The 26,328-nt window shown below is 45.8% G+C and overlaps 1 protein-coding gene across 3 annotated transcripts in view; it reads right to left on the minus strand.

Moving 5' to 3' along the window:
- Positions 1–26,328, minus strand: part of XYLT1 (xylosyltransferase 1) — a 313,184-nt gene that overhangs the window by 45,848 nt on the left and 241,008 nt on the right. For all 3 annotated transcript variants that reach the window (XM_036992014.2, XM_036992013.2, XM_073215521.1), the window contains one exon: positions 11,341–11,421. In XM_036992014.2, the coding sequence (XP_036847909.2) occupies positions 11,341–11,421 (81 nt within the window). The remainder of the gene's footprint in view (positions 1–11,340; positions 11,422–26,328) is intronic.

Genomic DNA, 26,328 nt, shown 5'->3' on the forward strand with positions numbered 1-26,328 from the left:
ATTCCCTAAGTCACTCTGTTATACCCAGGAAGGGGGTGTGAGGCAGGCACTACAGACACATGGGGACCCAGAGAAGGCTGACAGCTTTCCTGAGGACACACGCAAGGACAGAAGCCAATCAGAAGACCCAGGTATTGAATACCCTGGTCTTGTTTTTTTCCCTAACATGTCTTTCCATGTGCAAAGTCCAAGCTCGTTAGCAAAGCCATGTTCTCTCTGGTAGTGACTGAGTGAGGGTTTTCCATTCGCTCGCCATATCTTCCCACTGGCAAAAAATTCAGCTCTAACTGGTCCATTAAAGGAAGCCCCTGCGTTTAGGAAAATAAAATCCTATTTCAACTCCAGCTGGTGCTAATTATACAGTAATGACAGTGCACTTAACCATGCTTAAAACTTGAAATTTTAGATAATTTATATAAAAACTTATATGGTTACCAAGACTAACCAAGAGAGAGAAAGGAAAGGAATACAGGTGGGAGGACTTGCAAAATTTTTCTTTCCATGGACCAGCTTTTTAATTTCATGTTCCCTTCTATGGGGTAATAGCATCATCTTGCAATTTTAATGTGATGTCCCAGAACATAATATCTAAATATAATATTTATGCAGTAGTCTCCAAAATGAAATATTCATGGGGTTGGGAGATTGGCTGCTATATTCACTGCATTCAAAAACTGGTAAGATGCAAACACATACTTTGGTTAATTATGAGTAAATAGAGACTACCAATTCCCCAGGTCTCAAAAAAGTTCCTGGGGTGAGAGGAACTCCTGGGAACCTAGGTCTGGACTAGAAGAAGGTGGCAGAGGCCCAGGGTCTGGGGATCTAGCAGGTGGAAGGAATTAGCTGCCTGGGCAGTGATTCACATTTTTATCTGCTCAGTGCATCTGCCATGAATTGAAAAGGAGAAGGCTGGAAATGCAGGAACAGGAGTAGATGCCTGGGTGTGTCTTTCATAAATGCTGGCTCACCAGGGAAGGGTGTGTGGCTCTTCACTTGAGGGATGGGGGGCAGGTCTATTTGCAGCTATGGGTCCAACCCACAGAACGTGACCAAGAACACTCTCTTCCCATTAATTTCATTCCCAGTGGACTTGGTTACTGGGGCAATGGGGTACTAGGTGGAACTGTAGAGCAGACACCAAGTGGACCTGGGTGCTAACCCTGCCTCTGATTTCACAGACTGTGAGATGTGGGGTTGGTTTAACCTCTCTGAACATCAGTTTACTCATCTGTAGGATGAGACATGTGAAACCTTTTCTGATAACCTTCTGAACCAGCTGTGAATGTGGAATGGATGACATTTGTGAAGGTCTTTGCAAAGTATTTAGTGAGTACTCTTTGTTCACCCAAGCATTGGACTGACCCAGCCATCAGTTCCCTCTTACACAGTGATAGCCTCCTTCCCTAATTCCTCACACAGCCCCACCACCCATTCATGCTTTACTTTTCTCTATAGCATTTGAAGCTTTCTACCACCCTATACAAGGTATTTATTTAGTTTGTTGTCTTATTTCTCCTTGTTAGACCTGAGCTCCAAGAAGGCAGAGATTTCTGTCTATTTTTGTTCACTGCTGTATCCTTAGTGCCTAGAACAGGGCCTAACATACAGCTGGCGCTCAAGAAATATTGACTGAGTGAAGGAATAAAGAGAAGAGTAACAGCCACCCTTGTTATGCAATCAGGACACAGCAGCCATTCATTAACCAGGTATCCAATTCTTCTAACACACAGTTGACAAGCTGAAGGACTGAACCACAGGAAAGTTAAGTCAATTCCCCAAAGTCACACAGCTAGCAGACTTTTGTGGATTCAAATCCAGGTCTGATGAATCTAGTGTAAGCTTTTTAACTACCCCACCATTCTTTCACTGTCCTGATTTGCCAGGGTCCTTCCAAAAAGATCCAAAAGAAGGATCTGTAAACTTCTACTGCCTCAAAAAGATGCTGCAGAAGTGATAGAAGTAAGAGAAAAGGGTTCCTTGCTGGCCTCAGAACAGGCTTTCTGCCACACCAGGCTTCCTGCCCCGAGACTTCTGTCTTCAGAACAGGCTAACTACAGGGCACAAGCATGTGATCATTTGCATTTGATTTTTACCCTCTAGGCTTTCAAGTATAGGCAATTTGCCTTCCTGAGAAGCTTCTCTATTGGAATGTGGAACAATGTCATGGCTAAATATGATTCCACTGGGATGTCACAGGGATCAATTCCACTCAGCTGAGCATCAAAGGGAATTAGCTGGAAGATAGGAAAGGATCCTGGTTCACACCCATGGGAGAAGAGGTCAGTTGAGAAAATGTCTTGGAGCCTCTGGAAATGATCTCAGAAGAGGCAGACAATGAAGAAGTCTCTCAATTCAGTTAATTCCCTGCCTACAGTCTTGGCATAGTCATTGGCTGCAGAATTATTCCAGAACGGTCTTGTCCTATAATGAGTTCCAAAAAGTACTCCATTTCTCAGATATTACAGTATGTTTGAGCAAGAAGGAATCTTAGCAATCAGTTAATATAATGAATTCTACAGATTGAAGAAAAAAACCCAACACACAGAGATCCAGAGAAGATGTATAATCCAAAGTCATCCAAAATCACAGAGCCTAGAAAATCTCCCCTTCTGCTCTTTTCCTGTCCAGTGATCTGTCACTGAACCCAGATTACTCCTTTTGCATAAGTACAATCTAAGCATTTTGGTTACAAAACAAAGTCATGGAGCAAAGCTTGAAAATCCACAATGTATGAAATCAGCCAGCTATGTGAGTGGGATCAGATGTAACAGTCATATGGTGCAGCAGCCAAGCTTTGGACACTGGAGTCAGACTACTCAATTCAAGTCCTGGGTCTGCCACTCACCTTAGGCAACCTGACATGTGATAGCCCAGTTTCTCACGTGGAAAATGATGATTGTAACAGCAACCTCACAGAACTAGTGTGGAGTTTTTGTTTTTTTTTTGAGAGGGCATCTCTCATATTTATTGATCAAATAGTTGTTAACAACAATAAAATTCTGTATAGGGGACTCAATGCACAATCATTAATCAACCCCAAGCCTAATTCTCAACAGTCTCCAATCTTCTGAAGCATAAAGAACAAGTTCTTACATGGTGAACAAATTCTTACATAGTGAATAAGTTCTTACATGGTGAACAGTGCAAGGGCAGTCATCACAGAAACTTTCGGTTTTGATCATGCATTATGAACTATAAACAATCAGGTCAAATATGAATATCTGTTTGATTTTTATACTTGATTTATATGTGAATCCCACATTTCTCCCTTATTATTATTATTATTATTATTATTATTTTTAATAAAATGCTGAAGTGGTAGGTAGATGCAAGATAAAGGTAGAAAACATAGTTTAGTGCTGTAAGAGGGCAAATGTAGATGATCAGGTGTGTGCCTATAGACTAAGTATTAATCCAAGCTAGACAAGTGTGAAGTTTTGAATGAGATTATATACACACGGGTAGGGCTTAGCATAGTGCTCAGCATGTAGTTAAGTGCTTCATAAATGTTCACCAAGATGCTTAACATTTTTCCTTCACCAAGCTAAGTATTTTAAATTTCTATCTCTGTCCTGCAAAACCCTCTATGTTCTGAAAAAGCAGTTGCATTTCAGCACCAAGGACAGAAGACCAATGCCGGATAAGACACTCCCCTACCCTGAATCTTTTGCTATTGTTTTGGATAAGCAATGCCCATGGTTGTGGTGGTAGAGGCGACAAATGTCACAGGCACCCTTCTAATTCTAAGCACCATTAATACACAACCCTCCCATTTTTCCATGCCACAAATCAGGGAAGATGCAGCTCACTGGGTTCCTAGTTTGGTGGCTCCATAAGGAGCCTGCTGGCCATTTCCCCCAGGCCCAGGGTGGATTGTGCCTTTCCTGACCTAGGCTGGAGTCAACTATCATGCCTCTACTCTGCAGTATCTAGAAGAAAAGGGGGCTTGGGGCATTTGCTCATTCAGCAGCTCTGGAGAGCACGTTCAAAACTCCAGTTCTGTGTGCTGAGAATGCATTTGTGAATAAGCGGACAGCATCCTTGCCCTTCACTCTTTTCTATGGAGAGAGACCAAAAGGAAAAAAAACGCCCCACAAATAATAGCATCTACCATTCATTGAGCACATGCTACTTTCTAGGCTCTGTTCCTCACATTTAATATGTATTTTTTCATTTAGTTCTATGGGGGTTCATTTCACAAATGAAGGAACAGAGAGAAGATGTGATTACCCCAAGGCCACACAGCTAGTTGGTGGCAAAGGTGGGATTCAAATGTTAGCCTCAGGCTCTGGATTCTATACTCTAAGCCACAAAACTGTAATACTGCTCTGATAAATAAGATGTAAAGAGGTAAAAAATACATTAGTACGTAATTAGATGTTTGTGATGAGTGCTATCCAGGAAAACTCAGAATGCAATGGCAGACAACAAAGAGGGAAGTAGTGGAGATTGCCAGGGAAGGCTTCATTGAGGAGATGGCATTTAAACTTGAAACAAGATGGATACAAAGGTATCAGTCATCTGGAGAGTTGTGGGTAAGACCTTTATAAGGGGCAGAAATAGCATATGCAGAGCCCACATGAATGAAAAGAGCCTGGGGTGGTTAGAGAGAGAGTACAGGGAAATGTCTGACTCTACAGATTCACTTGAGGGTAGGCCAACCACAGGAGAGGCAGGCTCCAACCTGATCGAGGGAATGAATGGACCACCAGTAAGTACATACGGCCCAGAGAGGGTGGGAGCTCCATAATGAGCGTACTGAGGGACAGTGCGGCACAGCGGCTGGGGGTGCAGACGGCAGCCAGCCTTCCTGGCTCCCAGTTTGCTTCTCTGCTTAAGTGCTGTGTGTTGTGTAATCTTTCTAGCCTTCCATGTCCCCATCTGGAAAATGGGCATGATGCGGATTGCAAGCACATTATGGGGTTGATCTGGAAATTGAAAGAATGAATACCTGCAGGGACATTTAGGACATGCACTGGCCCACAGTAAACCCTTCACATGTCACTTTTACTCTGCCCTGTGTGAAGAAAGCTTACTTGGGTTTGACATTCAAGGATGGAACAAAAGAAGCCTGAGCAGAAATGCAGAGTCAGGGACCCAAATCCTGGGACCTAGAGTCCCCCAGCTGAATGGCCTGTGCTCTTCACATGCTCGGCAGCCCCAAATCAGCTTGCACCTCCAGGAGTCAAAGTCCATCAAGGGCTAATTGGTTTTCTACATTTCATACATTTTTAAAAACAATGTTTACTGCCTTTTGTTCTGATTATAAAAGCAAAGCATGTCCTTCATAGAAAGCTTGGAAAGCATAGAAAGCAAAGGAGAAAATACAGATCATATTCCACCTCTCAGAGATGATACTGTGAACATATTTTCCTTCCAGTCTGTTGTCTAACTTCAGCGTGAATTGTTACAGAAAAAGAAAAGTTCCAAAGTTGACCTCAACACCCATGCAGAGGCCAAGAAAGGGTATGTGCACACTGCTTTGTGTGGGTGCCTGCATGATGCTAAGCTTTATTTTGACATGGCTGCTATAATTGGATTAAATAAAGTGAACATGCAAACTGTGATAAACTCACCAGTTAGGTTTAAGAAAAGCAAAGGGGAAAATGCAATCTGCTTTCTCTATTGGAGATGAGATATTAATTATCCCCTCACATCAATCATAGTGCTATAAGACAGCTGGGAGAGAGCCCTTCTCTTGATAAACAAGTTGGCGCCAAAGGGCCTCGTGAGAGCAGATTAGCTTGGAGAAGTTCCTGGCCAGGCTCTCGATGGATTTGCCAGCTTTTGGCTAAACAGTTGCCTGTTTATACATCAAGGGAGGTTTGGGACTGAAGATGCGTTTAATGTCAAAGAGAAGGAGCCATTAAAGGTGTTTAGCTGCTGTTCCAGTGTCCAGACCTGGGAACCCGAAGGGTCCAGACCACCTTTAGCAGGTGGCGTCCAGACCTGGGAATAAGACGCCATTTGTTTACGTCACTTCTGACCTGGAGGCTGGGAGACCCCTGGTCTCCTGCCCTTCCAGATTTTTTACACATTTGAAATCTTAGTTGTTTCTCTAAGAGTGTGGAAAGCACTTCTAAAATGTTAACCATTTGTACACCATCTTTTAAGATTTTCACCATCACCAACACCGTCATCACCATCACCATCACTGAGTTAATATGCATGACTAACTGTTCCAAGGGCTTTTCCATCTGTTCGTCCACTTAATTCCTGCAACAACTTTATAGGGTTGCTTTTACTATCATCATTCCCATTTTACAGATGAGGAAGCTGACACATAGGGGGTTGATGGAACTTAGCCAAGGTCACACACCTAGGGAGTGCTTAGCAGGGGAGCCCAGCAATCTGGTTCCAGAGCCCAGAGTCTTAACTGCTATACTGTGTGCTTTATGTAGCATTTGTAGGAGAGTGCATATTTTTCTCTAAAGCACCTTTAAATAACTTCAATGGCTTTTTTTTTAAACTTATTCTAAGTACAATGTCCATGAAACAATGGGTTAGATGGGTTAATTACAGGGTTTTCTGCTGATACATATAAGACCAATACCTAATTTTCCCCATATGCCCATTTATGAACTACCTGGATAATCTCACACATCACTGGTAGATCATGAACATAGTTTGGGATCTATTGACTCTAGAAAGTAGTGGGAGGACCTGACTTCCTACCTGGACTCATTTAAAAAAATGATTCTGCTTAAAGTCAGCAGAATTTTACTCTTTTATCTGTGTGCTCCAAAATTTAAAACTGTGGTGCTTTCAGATGCAGTAAGCAATCACGGGGTGATAAACAGAGGCCTTAAAGGTCAGACAGAACCAGGTTCCAGTCCTACCAGCTACGGGGACTGTGAGCACGTTAAGCACTCTGAGCCTCTGTTGTACCCATCTCTAAAACGGGATAACAACATACTTGAAAGCACCTTGCTCAGTGCCTTCCTCTGGACAGAGGATACTCAGTCCCCCACGATCCCAACATTGATGCCCCGACTTCACAGATATGAGGAAACAGAGGCATGCGAGTTGAAGCTGTTTGTTGAAGACCCACAGCTGTTACATGGCAGAGCTCACATTTTGGCCCAAGTGCTGGACTCTTGCTGTCATGCTTTTACCACCACACTGCATCCCAGGGCTAAGCCCTGGGTGTGGGTGACCCTGAATTTGGTGGAAAACTTGGGTGTTGGTGACCTTGAATTCAGTGGAGAATTTAGGTCAACCAAGGCAGGAAAAGTCCCACAGGAAATCCTATTCCAGTTGACAGTGCTGACTTTTCCATCCTATCCTATCTCCCTGTAAGGGGCCTGCCCCCATGTACCAGGCTGCAGAGACCTGGGACACCTATCTGCTGTCCCCTGAGCAGGAGTTCCTGGGGATGCCTGCAAAGACTTGCTTATTCAGGCTGATAGTAGATTTAAGGTCCCTGCTTCTGCTGGCCCTGCAGAGGCTGTCTGGGAAAATTACAATTGTGGTGCATGTCTTTCAATATATCTAGTTCCTTTATTTTTGGAGGGAAGCAAGGAGAAACAGTGGGCACAACACTCCATTTAATTACAGGAACAGTCAGGACCAATTGGGCAGCTATTAAAATATTAGTTTGCCTTTATGCCATCTCTTCACAGCAGGGGACTGGAAGTCCAAATTGGCTGCTAAAGGCTGCAGATGGGGACAGAAGGTCAACACTGCTATTAGGAGCCACATGGAATTAAAGACTGAGGCACCCCGTGTGGCCTGTTTTGTATCACACTGCTTGCTCCGGCCTCTCCCTGTCTCTCTGTCTTTTCAGCTCTCTGTAACCTTGTCTTATACAGGGGCTGGTCCTGGAGCATGAAGCATCAGAATGGGAAGTGGCTTCAGAGAGTGGCTCATCGGCCCTTTTGTTTGTTAAAGAGAGAAAATGGAACCCAGAGAGGCTTCATCATGCAGGCATTATGGGCTCTGGGGACATACTCACCTGGAAAACAGAACTAACAGAAGTTAATGGATGGAGGTGGTGAAAAAGTACAAACTCTAGTTATAAAATAAGTAAGTCCTGGGGATGTAATGACCAGCCTGGAGACTACAGTCAATAATCTGTATTGTATATGTGAAAGTGGCTAAGAGAGCAGATCTTAAAAGTTCTCATCACAAGAAAAAAAAATGTAACTAAGTGTGATGATGGATGTGGACTAGACTTGTTGTGATGATCATTTCGCCATGTATTTAGATTCTGTTCAATCATTATGTCCTACACCTGAAATTCATATAGTGTTATATGTCAATTATATATCTCCATTAAAAAAAAGAAAATATTCCTGCCAATGAACGACTTGGCTGTATGATGTTTATTTTACTTTAATCCTCTCCAGGAATAACAATAAAAATAAGTAAATAAGCAGTCAAAAACAAAAAACAAAAAACAAACCCCAAAAAGCAAATCACCTAGCAGTCTGGGCTTGATAATATCGCTTGAACTGCTTAATTCAACCACATCTGAGCCTTACCTATATAGCCACACCTGAAGTCGGATACCAATGCTGTCATTGCATTACCTGACACCTTCCTTTACCTAAGCCAGCTGGAGCTGGGTTTCTGTCATTTGCCACCAGTAGCGTTCTTTCCACCCACCACCACCAGTGAGGGACCCAGAGCCGAGCCATGCCCAGCCCTGCACATTCGCGAGGGTCACTGGAAGATGGGCAGCGGCTTGTGTGGCGAGGCCTCGGTTGACGGGGAGGAGAGAGTGGTGCATGATGGCATGTTGGTTCGTTTTACTATGAACTCAATACTGAATGACTGCCCTTCGTTCACCCACGTGAGAGAGTCCCAGCTGAGGATGTGGTCCCAGGTGCGGGAATGTGTGAGCCTTCCTTCTTGGGCAGCCCTGGGTCCTAGTGCTTTGGAGCGAGCTGCCAGCAACAGCTTCTCAGCCTGAGCCTTCATCCGCCCTGTGCTGTTTGGGTACCACGTCATCTCTACTGACACGCTTCAGCTAGGAGGTACTCCCTGCTCTGGTCCACACACCGTCTGTTTATCTCTCCCACCAGCCATATTCTGGTCCCGTGCTTATCACGGCAATGATGTCATCACCGTCGCCACCGTCTCCACCATCACCATCACCATCATCACCACAGGGCACTTACTGCATGCCAAATGCCTTATATGCAGCATCTCATTTAATCCTCCTGACAACCCCATGAGTGAAGGGCAATTAGTATTTCCATTTTACAGGTAAAGGAACAGGCTCAGAGAGGTTAAGTCACCTGAACACGTGGGAGAGCAGAAGTGCAACCCAGGAGGTGTAATCTCAAAGCCCATGATTTCAACCCCTGTGCGATACCCAGTTCCTAGCACAGAGGCCGGGAAGAGTGGATGGAGAATAAATAGTGACTAGGCTGAAATAATAATACTGGGATGGATGTAATTCAGATACAAGACTGTCAAGTTACTATAGGCTCCTTTCTCATAATGCAATTTTGCACAAACATGTATTACAAGACTAACTGGGGTGGGGGGAGAAGGGTCTTCATTCTCAGCCTAAGAGTGGAGAAACCAATATCTGGGCCAGCTCTGATAATGCACCACTTCCGTGGAATCTTGTCCAGCTTTATCTCACTCCCACGGGCTTTGGGGCCAAAGAACTGGGGTCAAATTTGAGAGTTTGCCAGCTGTGTGACCTTGGGAAAATCATTTAGGCTCCCAAAGACCCCCTCTCTTCTCCCGACAAAGAGGAATAATCATCCTTATTTTTGCATTGCATGGCTCTGAAATTGGGTCCTGTAAGAAAAGGGACCAGCACAACGATGGGCCGTAGTAGAAACACAACACTCAGTAGCTATGATTCTCTCTCTTTACCCACCCAACCCTCTCCACCCTTAGTGGCCACATGTTAGACTAATCTGTGCTAATTCACAGGGCACCTTCATGTCTGGGGGCTCCTTTTAAGTGCACACAATGAAGGCTGTCAGTAGGACAGGAACAGTCTAAAAATAGACAGCTGGATGAAACCAGAGTTAAAATTGAGGACACTGAGAAAACACAAGGATTCCAGGGTTACTTCCTGAAAGCTCAGGAAATAGAGCCCATGACTTGCTGTGTCTCTCCCCTACTGAGGATAACTGGGTAAACTGAGTCACCGAGCCAGCTGTGATGACTCCACCACCAGCAGTGGCTGAGGACACTTAAAGCAGAAATTGCGATCTGAAATGTCAGTGAGGGCTGGGGGTAAGGCGGACAGGTAAAAACTGCAGCGACCAGGAGAATGCGGGCTTCAAGATCCAGGTGGTAACCGCCATGAGAAAATCCAGGCACAGCGTTAGTGGATCTTTGGCTCTATTTTATGATGAGCTGAAATCTGGATTTTCATTGGAAATACTGCTGTTTTTAATATGGGGCTGTTAACTTTTCATTGAAGCACCTGAATTAAAACAAAACCAAACCAGCACAGGGCCAAACGAAACACATTAACAAGCTAAAATAATCCTGTAAACTGCCAAGTTATGCTCTGAGCTCAATGCTAGAAAAAGCCTCCAGGGATGGGACAGTGATGCTGGGCTATTTCAACGGGGTGTTTCATGTCAGAATGGGGCGCGCATCATGCGATCTCTCCTACAGGGGGCGCTCGAGACTGTGGTCTTCCTAGCCGATCTGTAGCCTTGGAGATTTGGACTAGGCTCCAAGCCGGACCCTGGTGACGTTATTTGGCTTTGCTTATTTGAAGTGAGAGAGGAGCAGTGGATCCAGGTTGGGCTTCTGGGTCTCCTGAATCCCTGCCAATATCTTGGGCAGCAGGAGTGAGGTAATTGCAAGGGGCACAGGGCTGGGAGTCAGGAAATCTGGGTTCAATTCCATACTGTCATGGGACTTTTTTCCACTAGAAAGTCAGGTCTGTGAGAGCTAGGGTTTTGTCCTGTTTCCCTCTAGAAGGGTGGCTATGTGCTTGGCGCCGTATACTTGGCACTTTGCATGTATTTGTTGAATGACTGGCTGACTGAATGAGTGACTGGGACATTGCTTATATCATCAGCCTCAATCTTCCTACCAATAAAATGGGAATTAACAATGGCTGCCCTGCTTACCTCAAAGGCTTGCCACAGTGAGATAATGGACTCATGAAAGTTTGGGAAAAAGGTGTAAAGGGTTATGACATGATGAGACACCTTTCCTATTACCTCGGTCCTTGGCTGACAGGAGAGAGCATTTCAGATCCTACATGGAAAGGGCCAAGGTGCACCCTGCCATGCCTTTCTCCCTTCCCCAATTTTTCTCTGGCTGCAATAAACCAGCCTAGAGGGAAGCCCCCAAATGATCACTCAATTTTCATTCCCATTTTGTGCAAGGGTAGGGAGGAGGTACTACCTCGCATTGTCTCGGCCGTGTGACTTCAAGAAATTCATATCTCGGTACCGGGAAAGAAAGGCCACCAGCTGGTCATTTGTCCTGTGGAAAGAAATGGAGAGGAAAGTCAGGATCCTCCAAAGATCATCGAGACTTTGAGTCTTGGTTCCCTTCTTTGTTCCAGAAACCAGGTCCTCTCCTTCTTTCCTGCCACACAGGCAGATAAGGTATCTTCTCTCAAAGGCCACCATCACTGGGCTTACCACACTACAATAAAATGGTATTTGACTTCTGTGTACTCCATATGCTGGGGACTCCTTATCTTACTTGTTTTAGGATAACCACGGTATCTTATTTGTTTTAGGATCTCCAGTGCCCAGCACTGGGCTTGACAAACAGTAAGTCATCAGCGTGCAGCTCCATATTGGATACATAGCAACCTCAGGGCCTTTGCACTAGCTGTGCTGGGGAAATTCTGTCTTGTATCTTCCCATGTCTGGCTTGCTCTTGTCATTCCAGCTTTCCTTTCAAATGTCACCCCTTCAGAGAGACCTTTTCTGGCCACCTAACCCAAAGTAGCACCTTACATCACTATCCTATCACCATCCGGAAGCATTAAATTTGCTTACATTAGGATGTAAGCTCCGTGAGGACAGAACCTAGTCAGACTTGTTTCATCACTAGCATGCAGTAGGAGCTACACTAATGTTTATTGAATGGATAAATACCAAGTCCTCAATAACCACTGGACTGAGAGAGCTTTAAAAAATATGAAGTGTGATACAAGTGGATGACATTGTTCCAGCATTGTTATCCTAAATTTATCGCCATCAATCTCGGCACTCGTGGTGTAGTCACAGCTAATCAGCTTGTGTGTACAGCTGTGACAGCATTTTAAAAGGCGGTCACACAGTTCTCCATCTGCCAGAAATGCAGTCACCTCTTCCACAGAATAAACCCAAATAGGTAAACGGTGCTAAAGTGACAGCTCCTTTATCATCAGGCTTCTCTGCTCAGGGACTTTTACTCAGAAGGAAAGAGTTAACCATTGTTTTGAGCTGGGAGAAATGGCAGCAGTGTGGAAAGGAAGGACGTGTGGGAAGAGAACGGGGCTAGATCTTTGGGAGGCAAATGGGTGCCTTCAAAAGTGATGCTGGGGCTCTAGAAGTAGAAAGGTCTGGGGACAAGTCCCTGGTCCACTCCTGACCCATCTCTGTGTCGCTATGAGTGGTGGTCTTCTCTGAATTCACCTGGCTTCCCCATGATGGACTCTCCATGCATATATACTGGATGGATTACTGGGTGGACTTAAAGGGCATACAGTAAGTGCACAATAAATGCAAGCTGCTCCACTCTTTCTGCCTCCCACCATCTGGTCCGAGCCATCCCCACTCCCCACCCCTCCATCGTGTCCCTGCAGCTTCCCGCAGCCGTGCCACTCCAAGCCCCTGTTCTGTGATTGATTGGATGGCTCATTTTGACCAAGTCCTAATTCCTGCGGAGGGGGCACAGAGAAGTTCAGTGATGCTGCAGTGAGAATGAGCACTGCCCATGTCCCATCCTATTACTGAAATAAACACCAATTTAAAACCAGCCGTTCCAGCAGCGGCAGACACAGAAAAACCCCATGTGTCTGCAGTGAAGTAAATCCGGCCATATGCAGAAAACCAAGCCCTGCTGATGTGCACAGAGGTGAATCCGAGGGACACAGACAAAAGGCTAACCCCATATGTCTGCACAGGGGTGCATCTCCCGTGTGGACAAACCCCACGCGTCCACTCCAAGGCAGTACCCACATGCACCTCGTACCAAGTTATGGGCAGCTTGTGCTCAGAGGGCCTCTTGAAGCTGCTGGGAGAGATGGAAACGAGATCAGCCTATTAAAAAAATTAAAGCAACTCTCCTTCCAAACCATAAAGAGGCCCATTCCATCTCCGCAGTCTCAGCAGTTCCTATTTACCAAACCCTTTGCGACTCTCCGCAGACAGTTCATTATTGTCGTCCTGATGAATACAGGGACAAGTTAACCTCTGAATGGGTCCCTGGCAGCAGGCATAATAAACAGGGGCCTCTTGGCGGCTTCAGGGGGAGTGCTGCAGGGCTGGGCCGGGCTCCTGGGCCTCATCTTGTGAAGCCCCAGGCCTCCCAGGGTCAGCGGCTTCAGATCCATTGGGCAACCCCTGAAAGCGCTTTTCAGGGCCCTGAGCTGGGGCCATTTTCACATTTACCGCTTCACCGAGTCCCCATCTGACGGGGATGAATAGGCATTTAGCGAATTTACTTAGCGATGCTTCCACATGAAATCATCTCAAAAGATGACATCTTGGGGGAGGGAGAGCAGATAGGGAGGGGGACGCGGATTCCAGGCCCAGAGCTTGTGGGGAAAGCTGCTTTTCAAAGCAAAGCGCTGTGTGCTGTGCTGTGCTGGGCTGGACGGGAGGGCAAGGGGACCCCTGCCCCCACTTCACTAGGCGCCCGGGCCCCTCGCTCTCCCTCCAAGTAAAAGCCTGTTCTGCCTGCTAAAACCCATCCCCTCAGCCCTTTAAGAGGGGACTGGATTGGGCAGGGGACCAAGTTTCCCTATTGTGGCTTTCAGATACCTGTCAATAATTGCCTACATAATATTTAGTTCTCCTCTGGATAATTAACAGCTTGCAATCTGCTGACATTTTACCCACTTCCAGGCTCTCTCTCTCCCCATCCCACACTTCTCACTTCTTTCTGGTGGAGTCATTTGCCAAATGGCTCCCACACTTTATTACTTGAGCCTCAATTTCCTTCTACCTTTTGCAGAAATTATTAGAAGACATACATCTGATTCATGATGGTGATGCTGGGGCCTGTCATGGTGGCCTTTGGAGCCATCTTTGTGTAAATATGAACATCAATTAATATTTAAATATGTACACTTATTGGAACCATATGGGAATCTTAGCTGAAACGGATAAATAAATTAATGAATAATCAAACAGGTTCCCAAACCACAGCTTATGGAATGCCCACCATGCCCTAGACTCTGGGGCAGACTTCTGCCACATTTTGTTGCATTTAATATTCACAAGGACTCTATAAAATGCTAGTTTCATTCCTATTTTACAGATGGGCAGCTGAGACTCAGAGAAGCTGCCCATTTAGTAAAGTGCAGAGCCAGGACTGGAACCTGGTTTCAAATGTCAAAGCTCATGCTCTTCTCACTACCAGACTGCTTATAAATGAAAGAGTGAATGACTGAATGGGTGAATGCATTCCATTCCAGGAGAAAAGATATCAGTGCTCTAGTGCCTCCTTATTTAGAGACTGGTCTTTGGACCAACAGCGTCAGCCCACTGCAATTAGGAATGCTGTATCTGAAGCTCCACCCAAGACCTATGAGGTGAAAATTTGCTTTTTAACAAGATTCCAGGTGATGTGAGTGCCCTTTAAAATTTAAGGAGCACTGCTTTAAATCAAGTATGAATATTGGTAGTTAATTCTCTTCCTCTATCCTTCTTTGTCTTCTCCGCATGGTCCCTTCCTGAAAGCCCAGACTTCAAGCAGTTACTTTCATCTCAATATGCCCCAGGTGCTGGGAGTATTAAATAAAATAATGCACATAAGACCTATGCAGTACCACCTGGCATACAGTAAGCCCTTGATAAATGTTAGCTGTTATTTAATAGCATTATTATTGCTATCTTGAGCATCAGAAACTTAAGACATTTTGTACAGGGGACAGCATTATAAAGACCCAACCTGATTTGAACTTGGAAGGCTTTCCAACTGGTGTGAGCTTCTCTGGTTCCCTCCTGCCCACCCCGCTGTGCTCCAGAACCCCGTCCCTGATACAGGATCTAGCAGAGGCGTTCACGACTAGAGATTGACAGTGCTGTTAAGAGCAGAGTTTTGAGCATCCTGATGCTGCCAGGTCTGTGCAGACCACAGCAGGCACCAGGCTTAGCTCTTCTGGATACAGAGGGGGCCAGTGTGGAGCTGAAAGTTGCATGAGGGGCGGTGGCTGGAGGACGGCAGAATCGGGCAAGGCACTTTCAATCTGAGCTCACAATATACTGTACTGTGTCAGTGTTTCCACAGGTCCTGCCACGTCTGTACAGTTATTTCACATGTGTGCTTAATTTAAATACCACTGTAGCTTTACCTTATGCAACAATATTGGTGATCGCTGATGTACCCTTTTTTTCAGATTTTAAATTGCGGTAAAATACACGTAACATAAAATTTGCCATCTTGACCATTTTTAAGCGTCCAGGTCAGTTGTATTAGGTACATTCATATTGTTGTGCCACTATCACCACCATCCATCCCCAGAACTCTTTTCATCCTGCAAAACTGAAACCGTGTGCCCATTTAACAAACACTCCCCATTTCTCCCTGCCTGTAGTGCCTGGCACCCACCTCCTTAATTCCTGTCTCTGTGAACAGTCAAGTTCAGAGGGTAGCCAGACTCCAGGAACCTCATGTAAATGGAATCACACGGTGTTTGTCCTTCTGTGACTGGCTTCTTTCACTGAGCACAATGTCCTCCAGGTTCATCCACCTGGTAGCCTGGGTCAGAATTTCCTTCCTTTTTAAGGCTGAGTAACATTCCATTCTGATCCACCATTTTCTTGCTTTTTTTGCCTGTTATACGTGAAAAGCAATATGACTCCTTGTTTGCATTCCTGCTAAAGCAACTGGGCCACCAGAGGCATATGAAAAGAGGGCAGCTGTCCCGGTTTCCCCAAGACTGAGGGGTGCCCAGCACACAGAAATTTTAGTTTTAAAATCAGATGGCTCTAGACAAATCAAGGAGTTGGCGACCCCATAGGGATCCACCAAGGGCTGTGTGGCCACAGCAATGTCATACTCTATACTTCTAGGATGAGAGCAAGAGAACGGAAACCATGAGGGTAGGAAGGCCAACTGTAGCCCTTCCCTATGCTTTAAAACTTACTTTGATGAACTTTAGGATAGTGCAAGATAGAGAATTAAAGAACAGTACTACAGACAACTGCAACATCTTAACACTTGAGTGCCTACTGGGTGAGCCAGACACTGTTCTAAGCACTTTGTTTCCATTCCCCCACTTAGGCCTAATGACAACCCTATGAAGTAGCTGTTATCATATTTACATCCATTTTTTATTACCTAAATGGGAACATGTATATGTGAGGCTTTTTAATGCAATGATATATCCTGCTGTTCTAATCAGCACATAGAAGTAGATTTCATCCTTTTAACGGCTGCCCAGAGTCCTGCGGAATGGGCATGGCCAGTCCCCTAGGGATGGACACCTAGGTTGTTTGCTTTTCCCTCCCTCTTACAGATACTGCTCCTATGAATATCCTTGCACATTTATCTTTCCATATGAGGGTATGACTCATTTCTGTAGGATTCTATTCCTAGATGTGGAACTGTTCATGCAAAGGGCACTTCCTAGTCTCTCTTTGCTTTGGAAAAGACACACGAGGTGGAATGAGCTGCCCTGAGAGTCAAGGGCATGGCCCCAGCTCACACCACTTCAGAAGCCAAGCCAGCTGGCCACCTCAAGGGAGTGTGCAGGGAAAAGGAAATTGCAAAGGTGACAGAGTAGGGGAGGTCTTGGGAGTCTAGTGGGCTTTTTGGGCAAGCCGGCCAGGCCTGGGCAAAGGCATTCTGGCTTCCTCATGGTACAACAAACAGGGGGATGCAAATGAGCCTCTGTCAAGCAGCAAGAGGGGGCGGGTACAAAGAACTATTCTCACCAGTGCTTCGGGCAGCTGCTCCAGCCGCTGCCCATCTGTCTACCGCTAGCACTGGGATTTTCAATCCAGGCGCCTTGGACAGTATTTTTCAGGAGCCTGGCTACAGTCGTGAGATGAGCAGGCACTGGTCTAATTCTGTTCTGTTCCTTCAGGACCTGGCACATAGTAGGTACTCAACAAATGTTCACTGGCACGCTTAGCAAATGCCCAAGTGGAGTGGTGGCATGCAGGGTGCCTGGCCCTTGGGAGGGCCTAGCCCCTGAAGGCAGAGAGCACCATCATTCTCTTCTACATCTATGCCTTTACCTGTCCTGTTCCCTCTACCAGGAATGCTCTTCCCTGTGTCTCTGAACTGGGGAGGACACGGGGGAAGGCACTACAGAGCATGAGAAAACACTTAATAATAACGATCACAGAGCAGTTTCTTTTTGTTGCTTACAAGGGTTAAGTGCTCCTCCTCTTTTCATCCCCAATAATCCCATCAAGCAGGTACTAGTTTATATGTGAATGAGGTAGGACACAAAGACATCCAGTGGCCTGGCCGAAGTCTTAGGAGAGGAGGAGAGGAGATTCAGACCTTGGCACTCTGGGTCCAGAGCCTGGCTCCAGTCATTCCTGCTTTCCTTGTGGGAGACCAGCCTCAGAAGTACCTCTGTTTCTTTAGAAGAGAATTAGGAAGCAAAAGTCAGAACTGTGGCCACCTTTGGAAGCCTCCTACTCCCTCCCAAGGGGACTGTTGTGGAACATAGGCTGCATGTCAGGGGCTAACACAGACAAAGCCTCTGTCCCAAGGGTGAGTAGGCCCTTCCGCTGTGCAGGTCAGGGCTGAGGCCCAGCCACTTGGTTCTCTCTCCTGCATTCCAGCTCATGAATAGATCTGGACCCATTTCCCAACATGGCTTCTTTCTTTCTGGCCAGGGGAGAGACCTTGGTACCCCTTTGCCCTCGACTGTTGGGATGGGTTATGCTTGGACCTTATCAAAGTCTTCTTGTCTACTTGGAAGTCTCTCAGGAAGGCTAGATTTCCAGAACAAGAAAAAAGGTCAAGTTCAAGGTTCTCTGAAGAAGAAGCAAGAGAAAAAGTACTGGAGATAAGAGTAGAGCAATCCCTAATTTGAATGCAGTCAGAGCTTATGGTGAACCCAGTTTCACTAAGATATAGGGGAAAATGTGTGAAAAAAGCTAGATCCTGTATTTTTCTTTGGACCCTGTGGGCACAGGTACAGCCCCAGTTAGGAACCCAAGGAAAAGGGAACTGGATAGACTGTCACCCAGCTCCCAGACCACACTCGAATCCATCCTCCGGGAAGCAGCTGTGGGATCGAACACGTAAGTGTGATCTGTCTCCTCTTCCGTTCAGTACCCTTCAAGGGCTCCCATCACTTGCAGGGTAACATCCTAAATCCTAAGCAAGGTGTACAAGGGTGGTTGGTGAGCTCTCTTTCAGATTGTCTGCACAGTCTCTTGGATTACTTGACATTTTCTAGAATCCTAAGACTTTGCAACGTCAATATCTCCCTCCACTCCCCCGCCGGGAAACACGATTTCCCACTTTTTTAACAGGTCAGGTGCCAGACACCTGGAAGAGCAGTGGACCAGGCGGTTATGGTCTCTCCTCCAGCAGCACACAGGGCAGTGGAGAAGGCAGACAAATCAGTAGGTTGGGATATGGGTGAAACGCCAGGTGCGCTGAAGTACAGAGCATCCTGGAGACACCAGCAGACACACAGGCAGAGAACAAGTGAGAGAACCACCTGGATAATAAAACCCAATCACTTTTAATTGGATTTATCTTTGTTACTGATGAAAACGATGCAGAATTAAAACATGCTCATTGCATTTGCAGGAAGTGACAATCTATTTCTCAAAGCCTCAATGCTCTCACAGAACATTTGTAAGACACACATTTTAAACATACATAAGCCATTCTAAGTGGCAGTTTATCTGACGTTCCATCAGTGGGAACTCTTAACACGTCAACCCTTCCTGCAGACAGCTGTAATAGAAAGGTAACTGACAAGAATCAGCACCCAGAGGCCATGTCTGATCCTGGAACATGGCTGGAATCATGAATAAGGAGCTAAACTGCCATTCAGCCCCCTGTGTATGAGTGTGTGTGTGTGTGTTTGTGTGACATTTATTTGATTGTATTTTAATTCTTTGAAATCTGGTTGTCTTCATATGCCATGAGACATCTCAAATGAGCAGATCATTTGGTTAACCTAATTCCATGTCCCCTTACAATGACTGATTACAGCCAGTTATTAGATTGGTTTTAGGGGCTCAAGACAAGGCCCACTTTGGAGGATATCAAAAGATTGAATCTCAACAGTAAATGTGATTTAAGCGAGAGAGCCAAAAGTTAGCAACAAGAGAGCTGTTTTCAGACAGGTGTCTGTAGAGATTTCTCTCTGATCTTTGTCACTTTGTGGCTGTTTGATTTCGAGCAAGTTCCTCAAGCTTGCTGAGCCATAGTTTTCCAATAGGCAAAATGGGATTACCAATGGCATCTGAGCTGCCTGTGCTGTGGGTACAGCCCACACAGTGACTGGCCCATGTAGGTGCTCAGTAAATAGAAGCCATCAGCAGGAGGTCCCTATGTCTTTTCTTTAGAAATGTCAGAGGAAAGGCATGCCATCACTTGCCAGTCCTCCACCAAGCTGTGACCTTTTTAATCCTACATACCTGTGTGCATAGCACTAGTAAAACATATGAATGTTCAAGCCTCCTGACTGTAAGCTGCCCGAGGACAGAAACTTTCTCTGATTGATCTGTATTTCCCCAGTGGCCAGCACATGCTGAAACACAGAAGGTTCTAGCAGCTTTCTGTTTCTTTCTCTTTGAGTCCCATGCCCACTGCAGCGTGGCCCACAGAAACTTCTCAACACACATACATTGCATCCCAGAATGAGAGTCTTTGTCCCTATGCTGGGAACACCCTTCCTACATCTTTGCTTGACCAACACCTGCTTGTCCTGGCAAGAACCAGATCAGTGTCAATTCAACTGGGAAGGGCTGGAGTATAAATGAGCATGAAACGAAACTGAACTGTATTGACAAGCTCGACTCTCCTGGCTGTGAACGGATTTTCTTTTACCATTCCACACTTTCCTGGGTTTGTTCAAACCTATAGTAATCATTTAGGCACCCCAATTTCTCCAGACAGGTGTGCCTAATGTGCCAACACTAACATATTGGTATCTGGTGTGGTTAAAATAATGCAGATCTGAGATTAGAGAGATGTAGGTTCAAGTCCTGGTTTCACCACTTATTAGCTGTGTGGCCTTGCACAGGTCACTTCAGATATTTGAAGCTCAGTTTCCTCATCTTCAAGACTGAGGATAATTCCTACTTCATAGAATTGCCATGAGGATTAAATGAATGAAATAAGGGTGCTAATTGTAGCTTACAACTGAAAAATCCAGGCTGATACACAGACCTGGGAAAGTAATGGTGGGCAGGGGAAAGCACCAGAGATCTTCCACAGGTTGGGTAGCCCAGCCCAAAGAGTGCTAGAATATTAGCTATTGTTATTATTGTTATTATCTCTACTTCAGGACTAGAGTCTGTATTCTGTTGTGAGTAGGATATAATAAGGCTCTCTGTCTCCTAGAACTTCAGGGTCAGATCAATTCGGCTTTCAGCCCCAGGGTGGGGTTGAGCTCGAAGGACAGCTGACTGTCACTGATCACCTTGGGCAGCCTGCCAGGTTCGCTAGCCTGTCTGTACTGGAACAAGGTCAAAATGCATCGCAACACAGAAGTGAAGCCACAGCCTCATCCACGGAAAACCAAATGCTGCGGCCACCTCTGCAAACCTTAAGCAGACACAGATTCTTGGCTTGAGACCACGATTCTGGAGGACGAGGACATGGTGCACCCAGAATATTCTCTACCCACATTTTTCCAAGGCTGTTTGTTTATTTCAGAGGATAAAAAAAGAAATCAGGCTGCTCCTTAAACAGAGGACACAGGCTCTGAGCTAGTGCCTGGGTAGTTCCTAGGGACAGAAAACTTCTGAAATGCTTTAAGAGAGAATGGAATGTATAGATCAGTGGTTCTCCAACGGTGTGGGGCAGCCCGAGGTCCTGCTGGGCTAGTAGGGCCTCTTGATGGTTCACTGGAGTTTCTTCAGACAGGAGCCACTGTCACCTGCTTTCCTCACTGGGATCTTGAGAAGTTTCAATTGAGATTTAGTAGCCAGCCTAAAAGTAGAAGCTTAAAAAGCATTAAGATGGCCAACCGAGATTCCAAGTGTTTCTTTCAGGAGGAGGACAGAGGATAGCATCTGACTGAAGTGGTAGAGCAGGAGCGGCTGAGCTCTGCCCTCAGTAACTGTCTGATCTGGGGCAGGTGCCATTTCTTTGAGCAGGACTCTGCCTTTAGAAGAACGAGAATCTTTATACGGCCCATTTCCTAGAGTCATTTTGAAGATGAAAGGAATGATGCATTTAGGTGAAGCACTTAGCATGGATGCTCGGTACACAGTAAGCACTTCCTAGGCATTAACTGTGTTCCTGGTGGGGCTGGGAGTTAAATCTCCTTCCTTTTTCCATCCTGCCCTCCTTCCTTCACTCTCTTCCTTTTTCCTTCCTTTCTCCTCTGCCTCCTTTTCCTTCTACAAATTTCTGAGCATTTCCTAAGTGCCAGGAACGACGTGGAGTTCTGACTTTAGATATGGATCCAACTTTCTCAACCTCAGGTCTCCCTGTGAGCTATATGGATCCACTTCAGTAGGGCTGATGTAAGTCGTGGTTTTATCTGACTATACACGAGCTCATGCATCCTGCTCCTTGGGCAAAGGTGACTGATTTACAGGTGCTCCTGAGGTATTTGCTCAGGGACAATGCCTAAATCCCACTCTCCCTGTGTTCCTACGGTGACTGACACCGTGTTTCTTAGAAAAGAGAATTGTTTAACGCATGTCCTCTGGGACTGTTCTGAAGACCTGCTCACATATAACTCTGCTGGAAGGATGCTGGAACCAGTTTCACTGATCACTGATGTATTATTTTCAGTGCCTGGACCTGGAATATTTAAATGGCTTAGCTCTTAAAAGAGGATTGTATTGTAAATTTAAAACAGGATATGTGCTAGATGGGGACAGGGATTTTTCACAGCACTATATCCCCATTCACTGTCAGCAAATATTTAGGATACCCTCACTATGGTCAGGCACTGTCCTAGATGCTGGAGGAGAGTGATGATCAACACCAAGGCTCCGTGAGATGCCCAGCGTAGGTCCCGGATTCGCTTCTCTCCTGTCCGTCAAGAATGGTACTATTTATGGTACTGTCCTTGCAACAATCATGAAAATAGTCATTCTGATCATTTTCTGTGTTCTGAGGTTCAGACAAGGAACCCCAGCTGAGAATGGCTGGGCTAGTACCATGTCTGGCATATAATAGTTGCTCAATATACACAGGGACACATGTTGAATGAAATCCCCGAGGCTGTGACAGGTCAGTAGATCCCTTTCATGCCAAGTCAGGTGCATGAGCAGGTCCTGCTGAGATAAGCCCAACTGAGGGGCAGCCGGATGCGCCACTGCTCTGTGGGGACTCTGCTCTGTGACCTGGGTGTGAAGCCTGCTGTGTGGCCTTGCAAGTTACTTTACCCCTCAGAGCCTCAGTTTCCTTGTCTGAGTTGGGCAAGAAATGATGAGATCATGTGTGTGAAGACTCAGCCTAGTGCCTGGCACATAAGAAGGGCTTGATTGTCCCAGAGCTCTTGTTACTTAATTCCTCTGAGGGAGGCACAAGGATGGCTGGCTTCCCCAGGCACACCACACTTCAACGTGCAGTCAGCACCCAGGAGAGGCTGTGGTCCTTGGAGCGTCGACAGGGCCCAAGACTTGAGCACAAAGCCAAGCTGATCTCTCTGCGCTTGGCTCCCTTGCTGGCCCCCAAAGGGATGAGGTTGGTTGGAAAAGGAAACCCACATACAGAAGCTGGACTCCCTCTCTTTTTCTTACTTTATCTTCTTACTATTTCTTCGCTTTCTCTCTTATGTAGCTGAACCACATACATTAACAAGTCACCATAATACCCAGAAGCACTGAAAATAGGGGCTCATACAAAAGCTTATACATGACTATTCACAGCAGCCCCAGTTACTACAGGCAAAGAGAGGAAACAATTCAACTGTCCGCGGGTGGGTGAATAGATAAACCAAATGTGGTATATCCACATGACGACATATTCAGCCATGAGATGGAACAACACACTGACACGTACTACAAGGTGGGTGGACATTGCAAACAGGATGCTCAGTGAAAGAAGCCAGACACAAAAGATAACATATTGCCTGATTCCTCTTATATGCAATGTCCAGAATAGGCAAATCCACAGAGACTGGAGATTGCCAGGGACTGCAGGGAGGAAGGGGGAAATGGAGAGCAACTTCTCACTAGATACGGAGTTTCCCTTTGGGATGATTAAAATGTCTGGAACTAGACTGATGATGTGTGACATTGTGAATGTACCAAATGTTAGTAATGGTGAATTTTATGGGTTGAACGCCAATAGGCTAAACTGAAAAAACAAGTCATCATAACAAGGCTACCATACTATCCATACCTGGTTGGTCATAAATATTTTTATATGCTGTTGCCTAATGCTCACAACCCCTCCAGAAGGCAGGCACAGTGACTCCATTTCACAACGGAACAAGCTGAGCTTCTCAAAGCTCGGGTCACCTGCCTACTGACTGTGATGATGACAGTGGTGATGGCTACTGAGGATATCACACACGTGTTCCAGGCACTGGATGTGTAAGGACTCCATGTGGCCTTCCCAACAGGCTCATGAGGTGGGTACTATTATTATCAGCCATTTTGCGGATGAAGAAGTACTGAGAATTTAACTTGTGCCAAGTTAGGCAGCACACACATAACAGGAACAGGGACTTGCACGTGGGCCACCTGACCTCAGAGTCCAAGGGCGTCACCATGGAGGCTTGGCCAGGAACACTGGAGGGAAGGCGGTCAGCTGCAGTGTCCACCTCCCAGGCCCTCCTAACATAAGATGGAGTCAGATTACACACCTGCCACATGACATCAAGGGATCGCATGGGGTTCAGACCCTCTCCTAGGCTGTATGGAAGCCTGTATGCAGCTGGACAGGTGTGACATGTCAACATCCTACAGCCTGCTGCTATGGCCTGCCGGGCTCCCAGATGGGGCTCCTCAGTATCTGCGCTGACCTCTCTAGTTCAGTGGGGAAGCAGCTGAGTCAACTGCAGGATTTCTGAGGACACACCAAGGCTCATTGTTCTTCTGAAATTCACTCTCTGGCTCTTTGGAATGTTTACTATTTTTGTGGTGGGGAAATTTGAAAATGCTTCTAGCTGAAAGAAATAAGTAAAGAGAAAACCTTTCCACTGGTCTTCAACCCAGGAATAAACCCCGAGATGCTTTTTAGTAACTGCAGAAGTGAAAAACATGCAGTGAAGGATCAGTGAGTCTTCTGCCACTTAGGAATAAAGGACAGCAGCCACTGCAGCCACGGTGGTACTTATGGGGTGGCTGCTGGCCATTCAGTGGCTCTTTCCTTCCTTCCTTCAAAAGAGCATACTGAGCTCCTGCCACACGCCAGGCACTGTACCAGGCATCTGAGGCACAGCCAACGTAAACAGATGTTTCGGGGTTTGTGCACTCAAGCAGAGCCTGAGGGAGGTAACTGGGTCGATTCCCATTTTATAGATGAGAAAATCAAGACATAGAAAGGATGAGCTGCTTGCCCAAGGTTTTGTGACCAGTAAGTGGGACAGCTGGATTCGGACTCTGCTGACTCCCCAAATGCATACTTCTGCTCCACTTCCTGCTGGCCTGAGCCCTGGAAAATTTCTGCCAAACAAAGAACAGAAAGAGGGTTTCTGGCTTCAAGCCCCAGCTTACAGCATCTCTCTAGGAAACTCAGGGGCATAGAGACTGAGAATGTCGAGTGCTGCAGAAAGGCCCAACACAGAGAGAAAATAAGAGCAATGAAACAACAGGGACACTTAGCCTGGTGGCAAGTAATTACATGAGCTATAATGTACATATCCACTAACAGAAAATATTAGCTATAGTTATTTTCCCTCCTCCAGCAGCCTGGTACAGTTCTCTATTTTATTCCCCCTCCTTTCTTCCCACAGCCAAGCAACTGATTAAGAACTAAAGCAATCTCATTCATGGCACTTTCCAATAAAAAACTTTTCTAAGGTAACCTGTTGCTTTTGGCATAAAGCCAGGTTCCTTAACATGGATCTCAGGCCCCACTCCATCTGGGCCCACCCCCTTCTTCCTCATTCTATTGGCTTATCCCCTTACCACACCCTGTCTGCACGAGCCTCTCTGGACTGGCTGTATGGACCATGTTTCTTCATGCCTCAGGGCCTTTGCACACGAAGCCCCCTCTGACTGGAACACTCATCTCCCCTTTTTATGCCCAGCTGATTCCTTCTGTTCTTTCAACTCTCAGCTCAAACACACTGCTCTGGGGAAGCTTTCTCTGACTCCCTAGAAAATACAAGGCTACACACATATTGGTTTCCTGTATTATATACATGTAAATTTCCTTTCTAATGATATTATGAAGATTCAATTAGTTAATGGCCTGATCTGTGAGGGCAGAGATTTTAACTATCCTACTGGTGGCTCTAATCCCAGATCCTAGCAAATGTCAGGCACACTGTATGTTTCCAATAAGCATGTGTTGACTGTATGAACAAATGAACGAATGAATGCATGAGTCACTACTGAGGTCCCAAAGCTGATGTTATTTCATTAGAATGCATTTCATGATCATCACTCTGGTTCAAAATTTCTCTCTTCTGAAATCAATATTGAAACCTGTGGCAGACTCATGAGAAAATCACAGAAAGGGATCCCAGACACACTTAGATAGAAAGATGGTGGGGAACTGGACACACAAGATCAACTAGATTTACTGAAAGCATAATAGGTACACGTGTCTGGTCACTCTGGGAAATCTTAGAGAATTAGATGGCATTAAGGCATTAATCAGTGACTTGCCTGCTCAGCCAACAAAAGATAAATGAATCTTGTGCTTTCACAGGGTGGAGGAAGCTGGGTAAGTGGCGAAATCAGTGAGTCTCGGGATTCAGTGTCATAAACCTTTTTGATTCAGATTGAGAAAGGTGGCGCAGGGTGAATTTCAGTGCTAAGGGGCCCCAGGTATTTCTGACAAGTTTATGCAGGGAAAGGCTGGATGGTTAAGAACATACAATCTGCTCTAGCTGTCACATACTACAGGGGGCTAGATAGCCCTACGGTTATCGGGGACCCT

The sequence above is a fragment of the Manis javanica genome, chromosome 10 (genome assembly GCF_040802235.1).
Source record: "Manis javanica isolate MJ-LG chromosome 10, MJ_LKY, whole genome shotgun sequence".
Classification (NCBI taxonomy): domain Eukaryota; kingdom Metazoa; phylum Chordata; class Mammalia; order Pholidota; family Manidae; genus Manis; species Manis javanica.